The sequence below is a fragment of the Tupaia chinensis genome, unplaced genomic scaffold (assembly GCF_000334495.1).
Source record: "Tupaia chinensis unplaced genomic scaffold, TupChi_1.0 Scaffold000486_1, whole genome shotgun sequence".
NCBI classification, from domain to species: Eukaryota; Metazoa; Chordata; class Mammalia; order Scandentia; family Tupaiidae; genus Tupaia; species Tupaia belangeri.
This window is the reverse complement of record NW_006159998.1, coordinates 17,504-25,519: the sequence shown is the minus strand read 5'-3', so window position 1 is coordinate 25,519 and position 8,016 is coordinate 17,504. Positions and strand designations below refer to the sequence as shown.

Sequence of the window (8,016 nt, the reverse complement as noted above, 5' to 3'; positions counted from 1 at the left end):
GATGTCACAAAAGACATGTCTAATTTCATTGGATGCACAGAAGGACAGGCTGAAAGTGGCCACTGTGTGAACGGTACCATGTAAAATGCCTGCAACATAGGAAGCAATGATGAGTGGCACATAGACCCTGGGTGTCATGCTCACTGAGTACAGGAGAGGGTTGTAGATTGCCACATAGCGGTCATAGGCCATGGCAGCCAAGAGAAAGCATTCCGTGGTCCCAAAAGTAACAAAGAGAAGCATTTGTGCTGCACAGCCATAAAATGAAATGGATTTATTCTCTGCCAGGAAATTGACCAACATTTTTGGGGTGACAACTGTAGAATAGCAGGCATCCAAGAATGATAGGACACTCAAAAAGTAGTACATCGGGTTGTGGAGCCGGGAATTCCCAATGACCAATCCAACTAATCCCAAATTTCCCACCAACGTAAAAAGATAGATTGCTAGAAATAATAAAAATAGGAAGACTTGCATGTCAAAATCATTTGTGAAACCCAGCAATATAAACATGGTGACTTCAGTTATGTTCTTCCACTGAATCCTGTAAACATCCCAATTTGATGACAATCCAGTCATTTCAGTTTTTATTTATGGATTATGAAGGAAATACCATGTGAAAATAGTCTGTTCAATTACATCCTTGCTTGGTTCTCAGGGCATAATGATTTCCTAAGTAGCTCTGGGTTTGGCATTGATGAAGAAGTTGTATCCAAGTGGATGAATTTCACTAAGTAAGTAAAAAGAAGACATAATTTCATTTTTTATTGACTAATATTTGCATGTAAAATAATTTCTGCCAGGTACCACCAACTAACCCAGTGGATAAGTGCTGTGCATGAGAAGCAGGATTCCATATGGTTTACTACAGTTTGAGTCCTCGGTATGTGGCTTGAAGAACATGCTCAGTGCATGTCTGTGCATATCACACATCCTGATGGAATGAAGAAATGAAGGGAAAAGCATTATGGCATGATCACTCCCCATTTTTTTTTCTTTCCCTGGCAAGCACAAAGACCATCTAACAATACAAAAAAAAATAATAATTTGCTGCAAGTTAATTTATTTATTCCTTCTGAGAGAGAAAAACAAAACAAAACAGATACATAGCCACAAAAAGGTCTTCAAGCTGTGATCCACTCACCTATCTTCCAACTATTGCTATCCTGTATCATTGTTACAAGTGCTTGCACCTGGTGCACACAGGGAAGCTTCAGGACTTAAACTCAGAACTTTTCCATGTGTGTCTTGTTACCACTGAAGAGCATTGCATTACCTCCACACAGCTGATTGGCTTTGGTTTCCCAATTAATTTTCTGTTGATTTTGTACCACCTGTTCTCATATTATATTGTTCTCATATTATATTATTTTAAAATTAAGAAAGATTAATGAGTAGAAGAATATTTAAGCCCAAAAATATAGTAGAAACATACACCTCATTTGCCACAAAATAAATAATGTTCACATTTTTTAAGCAGAAGGAACCACATTTACTTCAGAATTGATTTTTTTAAAAAATGTTCTAAAAAAAAGAATTAAAAAAAATTGTTCTGAGAGTTCATACATTCACTAGAGAGAAATAGAAAGAGAGAAGAAATGTGAGAAAGCATTTCTTATAAGGAATGATCACATCTCAATCCTTTCTCCATTTCTCCGTCCTTTCAGGATTTTAGACACCCACAAACATAATTAGTGTACTTATCAAGACACCAGGTCTGGGACTTGAACCACAAGGTCATTCATATGGGAATCAGCTGCCTTAACAACTATGCTAAGGCCTGGCCCATTGTTAGACAAAAATAATATCAAAAATAGTTTTACTTAAATAGTTTCCAGCTGACTAGAAACTGGAAAAAATTAAACTTACCCTTCTACTTGTTGCGTGGGGTAGCCTTTCAAACAAAGTCATGCTATGTCCTGCCTGGTGATTATACTGTTGCATTAAATAAAAATGCAGATAATATTTTGGAGGTCGATGCACTATATTTGCAAACACAAAACAGTGCAATGTCCTTTATTTTCAGCTGTTTTCTTTTTTTCTCACCTGAGATACATATTGTCTAGTTGTCAGTTTTGTTCTTATTTTTTTTATTTTTATTTTTTCCTTTATGGGGGGATGGCCACGCTGCAATCCCTTCTCCTCCTTTCTCCTCTTGCAATCTTGGGCATGCATGCACATGCGCCCAGCGTGAGTTCAAGCCACCGGGTCTGGGACTCGAAGCACAGTTGACTACATGGAGTTCAGCGATATACCCATTACGCTAACTGCTGGTCTTGTCCTTATTGATTTTTAATGTTTTTTCCCCAGAAGGTCCCTCAACTTCCTGAGTTACTGGGATTATAAGTGTGGGATACCATGCTCAGCTCTTGGTTTTCAAATTTTAACTTAATACTATGAAATGTATCTTAATATGTGTGCTCATTATCTTTGCAAAGTACTTGGATGCATTTTGAGACATGTCTGTTAAAAAGAATCATGGCCATTCTTTTGCCATACTAAGGTTGCTTATGGAATTTCTAAAATAACTATGAAATAAATGTTTCTGATAATAGCAAAAAATTATTTATAGAGATATTGCTAAATGACTAATATTAATACATTTGACACAAAATAATGTTTGATTTCTGACCTATATTCCTAATGTTTTCATTTTGTTTCTTATCTAATGAATGTAAATAAAGGACATGATCTAAACAATTAAATAATTAATTAATTTTAAAAGATTATCTGTATTTAGACAGAAAGTCTCAGTTATTGAGACTTTTTATATCTTTGTGTGTGCTGCCCTTTTCTGGACCCAGAATCACGGCTATGAAGCTCCCAGTCAGGGTCCCCCTTCTAGACCTCAGAACCTGGAAAAGATTGGAAAAATCTCTCTTTATCCTGTTATTTTCTGTGTTTTCTAACTTCAAAAAAGAAAGAAAAAAAAGTTTATTCCCCCTACACATTTAACTTGCTCATTTGTCTCTCCCTCCCCTGCAACAAAATAATTTTAGGCATCTCCATCTCTGCTGCCCTTTTTGTCTCACTGTTTTCATTTTTAACTTAAACTTATTTTCTGAAATTTTTCTCTTTTTCTGTTGCTTTTCTTTCAGTCTTTTTCTTTGTTTTCAATTCCTATTTCTGTTTTCTACTTTCTTTCCCTTTTAGCTTGCCTTTTCACTTTGCTGCTCAGCCCTCATTCCCTGCCTCGAAGCTCTAGGTGCAAAACATCTGAATACTCTGAGGCTCAGAGAATTCTTTGTTCCTCCACTGAACGTGTTGCAAAAAAATGAGAAACTCCTCTTCATAAATCTCATCTCTAATACAGTAGAAGGGGGAAGATTGCTCAGAACTATTTCACAGTAATGGGAAACACAGGAGCTCACAGTTACAGAAAACTGCTCCAGCAAATTAGTCATAAGTGAATACATTACCAAATAACTAAAAATCAAAGACGAGCCCAAAGGATGCGAGAACCCAGAATACATCTCCAACAAGGGAACACAGCAACATGTCTCCAAGTATGGAAAGATTAGAGGATATTACCAAAATGTGAGGAAAAACATTTAGAATATATATGGTGACGAACTTTATGAGATGCAAGAGAAAAGAGACATTGAAATCCAAGAGAGGAGGAAGTCCTTCCACAATATGAAAGAAAAATTAGATACCATAACAAAGAATCAAATGAAACTGTCAGATATGAAGGCTATAAGACAGGAAGTCACATTTAAATACTGGAGCCACTAAACTTAGAAGAGAGATTTAAGTATGGTGATTTTATTTCACTTTTTAACATGTCATAGACCAAAATCTTTTTTTTAAGAAGTGAATTTATGTTGAATTCAATCACACACAAATGATTTTATTCAAGATATAGGTGAATATGTCATGGAACAAATGAAATCATATTTATAAAGTTTTACATATATAATATATAGCAAAATATATGAAAATTTTACCATATTAAGATGATCATTTCTCAGGAAGACAATAAACAAGAAAATTAAAACTAAATTTAGAAATAGAAGAAAGCATATTTTGTAGAATCTAGGAAATATCCTCACATTTCAATGTGGAAGACTTTTTCTCTAATACATACATATGATGTTAATATAATATAATATATAATATAATATAATAAATTAAAAAACTGCTCATTTGATTTTTAGAAAATTGTAGGATAAAAAAATATGATCAAGTTAAATTCTGATTTAAGTATACATCGAGATAATTTCCCTGCTATTCATTAGGATACACACAAATATATTAGTGTATTATTTTGTTTGAATAGTAATGTTAATAAAATAGCTTATGGGACCAGCAGTTAGCATAATGGCTATGTCGCTAGACTCCCATGTAGTAAATTGTGGTTCGAGTCCCAGACCCATTGGCTTAAACTCATGCTGGGTGCGTGTGCGTGCATGCCCAAGATCCTGAGAGAATGGAGGATAAGGGATTGTGGTGTGGCCATCCCCCCGGGGGGTGATTTCTCGCTTTCTGTCTCTCTCTCTCTCTCTGTCTCTCTGGCAAGCACATGCACCTTAGCACAAATTGCCTACTAAAGGAATGCATTATAAAATACATATTGGCACCACCAGATTCACCAGAAACGACAGTTGTAGTACCATTCTAGTTTTCACTTCCACAGTATGTCTGAGATAAAGCCATTATAAAAATAAAGAATTAAATCTGAACTCTAAATTCTATATTTTTAAGATTTATTTTATTTTGTTTATTTACTTATTTATTTTTAAAATTTATACAATCAATGTACATCACTCAGCTTGTAAAATGAATTTACCCAACATTAATAGCTTCTTACCATTCTGATTAAAGATAATATACACGTTATCATCAATCCTATATTAAAAGATCAAACCACAACAGAAGATAAAGTACATGGGACTGAACTAGTGAAATAGCATTTTATGACTTTTGACTCAAATGTTGCTGATTTTCTTCTAGGCTTTGTTGTCTGGTTTTAAAGATTTTTGTCCTCTCTTGAGCTGTCATAGGTTCATGTACCTACTATCTGAACAGAATCTTAATCTGTTTCCTGGCTTTGAGCTTTAAGCAAAGTTCCTTAGCAGTTCTTTTATTTATTGAAGTTAAAATTGCTTTTCTTGAAATTACCAGCTGAACTTGCTATTGAAAGTAGTTAGATTATTTAAGAAATTGTGTCATCAATAAAATGTGGTGGGGGGGAAGGAATGGAAGACAACTGTAGACCGCAGAGATAGTGTGAGAAGAGGGTGGGAAAGGGCAGAGGGTCAGAAATAGGGACATATATATAAATATATATAAAACTAGAAATGGAAAATTATTGATGATAACATGCATGATTAAGTCACTATGCAATATATTCTTGGCTGGAAATGACATTTTGTATGCTGCAACGATGCTTAGGGAATGAACATAAATTAATCAATTTTGAGAAAGACTTTGAAGGAAGAAAAAGAGACTAATCTTTGCTAGCAGATGATATATCACAGAATACTTGGTAGGCAGGGCTGAATTGAGAAGGTTTATGTGTGACTAGTGTGCTGGGCATTTGCTTTTCAACAATTTGAGTACTTGACATGTAAATATTTTCTCAAAAATATTTAAAACCATACAGTTACTGCTGTTATAGAGTCACAAGCAAAATTATACAAAACTATAAGAAATATTTTGAACATTATCTTTAAAATTCAATATTTTGAAATTTGGAAAATTGTTTATTAACTCAAGAACTATGGAGTATGAGCAAAATTTTTTTTTGATATGTAAAGTAAATGTGGAAAAATGTAAAAATTAGTTAATTAATTTTTAAAAAGTTTCAGGAAAAAATAAAAAAGAAGGTCATGTTTAGCATTTAGTGATAATGTGAACCTGAAAAATTGCTTCTCCTTTCCACTAAATGATAACTAAGATTGACAAAATTTTCACACATACCTTATTCAATTACATAAACATGGAATGATTTCAACGTGCTTTTAACAGTAATTCTTAGAAAATTAAAATTTTGATTCATGTGAAGAATGCATCAATATGAAATGTCGCTTCATTACTCATGTAACAAAATAAGAATGTATAAATCAGTGTTTTAATAAACATTACACAATTATTGGGCCTCGAACTAGGAGCCGTGTTTTTGAACTTCTACATATACACTAACTATAGATCTTGTATTACCCATTTTTTAAATTAAACCCGATTACCTCCAATATGCTATTGTAAAAGTTTAAAAAATCATCTCTGATAATTACTGTGCCTGTTGGCATGTCAGTAAAATATGTGTACTTAAATTCTCCTAATACCATTGTCAATATAATTGTCTAACAATCCTTTATGTCTGTCTTTGATTTATACACTAATAAGATGTTTTATGAATTAGAGTTTATTTTATTTAAAATTATTTGCCACAGAGCCATTTATCTACTGTACTATGAGAACTGCAGACATGATGGACAAAAACCATGACGTTTAGCAACTTCCTTCAAACTGTACTTGAAATGGACATGTCTGTTCATTCATATTTAAAGATGGTAGAAATGGCTGTGTTTAAATGTAGCTGATTTCGGTTAAGAGATATGGATGAAAAATAAAAAGTACACGCCTTGTATTTGTAACTACACCATCATCAATTTGGAAAATTAAAACAAAAGTTGGCTCCTAAATTCTCATGACCAAAAACATAAAATTCTCAGACATGCCTAAGAGCAGTATTATAAACAATAAGCTAAAGAGAGAAAGTTATAACAGCTATCACATAGTATAAAACTACTACCACATGTTAGAAAGTTTATATACAACCTGCAGAATAAATAATTCAGCATCCATTTATGTGTGGAAAACCAAGGCCAAGGTGGACATATAATTTTATCAGTGTCACAGTTCATTGCCAGAAAAGCCAAGATTCAAGCCTAGATTTTTCTGATTTCACACTTTACACAATTTCTACTTGATCATATTGTAATCCTATTGTGACATCCCATATTCTAAAAATGTTATCCTTAGAGGTAATATAACATAGCATCCTTATATTAACACACCATGAATTAAGCAAAAAAAAAAAAAAACAAAACACTAATGCTTCTCCTAAATTAATGACCTAACTAGTAAAATAAATTTAAAATTTTTCATAATTTTATATCAGAAAACAAAACAAAACAAAGTGAACCCAAAGTGAAATATATTCAATGGAGAGTTAATATTCTCTCCGTCTAATATTTTTCCTAAATATTAAGCACAATCTTTTAATTATACTGTCCCTATTCTTTCATCTAGTAAATTAAAGCAAATATCCATTTTATAGCTCTACTGACCAACATATAAGGAATTCTTTCCATTTTCCCTGCTGTCTTCCATGGAAGGTACGTGATTAAATTTCCAATAAACTCTGAGTTTAATGTAATCCTCTCTCTTCAATTTCAATATTAGACAAACACATTAGTTTCAAGGTCAACATAGCTTCTGAAATATTTAATAAGTGATGGAAAGTCTTTCCTCTTACCTGTAAAAACAAACTGCTCACTCAATTATGTTGTATTATGAATACTATACCTTTGAATTCTTATACCAGCTTTTTAGGCTTCTAGAGTCCACAGGGATGTCCCAATGAGGAAGGCCATTTGTTGAAAATGATTGCCTGAAGAAACTTTGTTCTTCTTTTTTTTAGATCTCCCACTGGCCCCCTGGAACAATCTAAATAAAATCTAATGACATCGGGCATAGTCTCTGATGCTAAATAGCTATGTGCCAATGGGACAATAACCTAAATTCTCTTAAATATAATTTTTATTTCCTGGAAATTTAACTTATACAATTTCTGAAAATCCTATGAATACTTACATTGTAGAATTAAAGGGAAGTATAACTGTGATTGAATTTACACTCTTTATTGAGGTCTACTTTTTAAACTTTAATGTGTTATACTTCTAATATTATGAGAAGTAAATTTAAACTCTGATAGTATAGTGGAGGAGTAAGATATGGATAGGAAGTTTTCACAGGCAAGATGAAGAAGTATACAAATAATAATACTCT

At 33.0% G+C, this 8,016-nt stretch overlaps 1 protein-coding gene across 1 annotated transcript in view; it reads right to left on the bottom strand.

The window, feature by feature from the left end:
* The window catches only part of LOC102499928 (olfactory receptor 5T3-like), a 4,156-nt gene extending 3,541 nt beyond the window's left edge, over positions 1 to 615 (bottom strand). Inside the window, exon 1 of the mRNA XM_006156267.1 lies at positions 2 to 615. Coding sequence (XP_006156329.1) covers positions 2 to 579 — 578 coding nt within the window. The 5' untranslated portion in view covers positions 580 to 615. The remainder of the gene's footprint in view (position 1) is intronic.
* Positions 616 to 8,016: the final 7,401 nt, after the last annotated feature.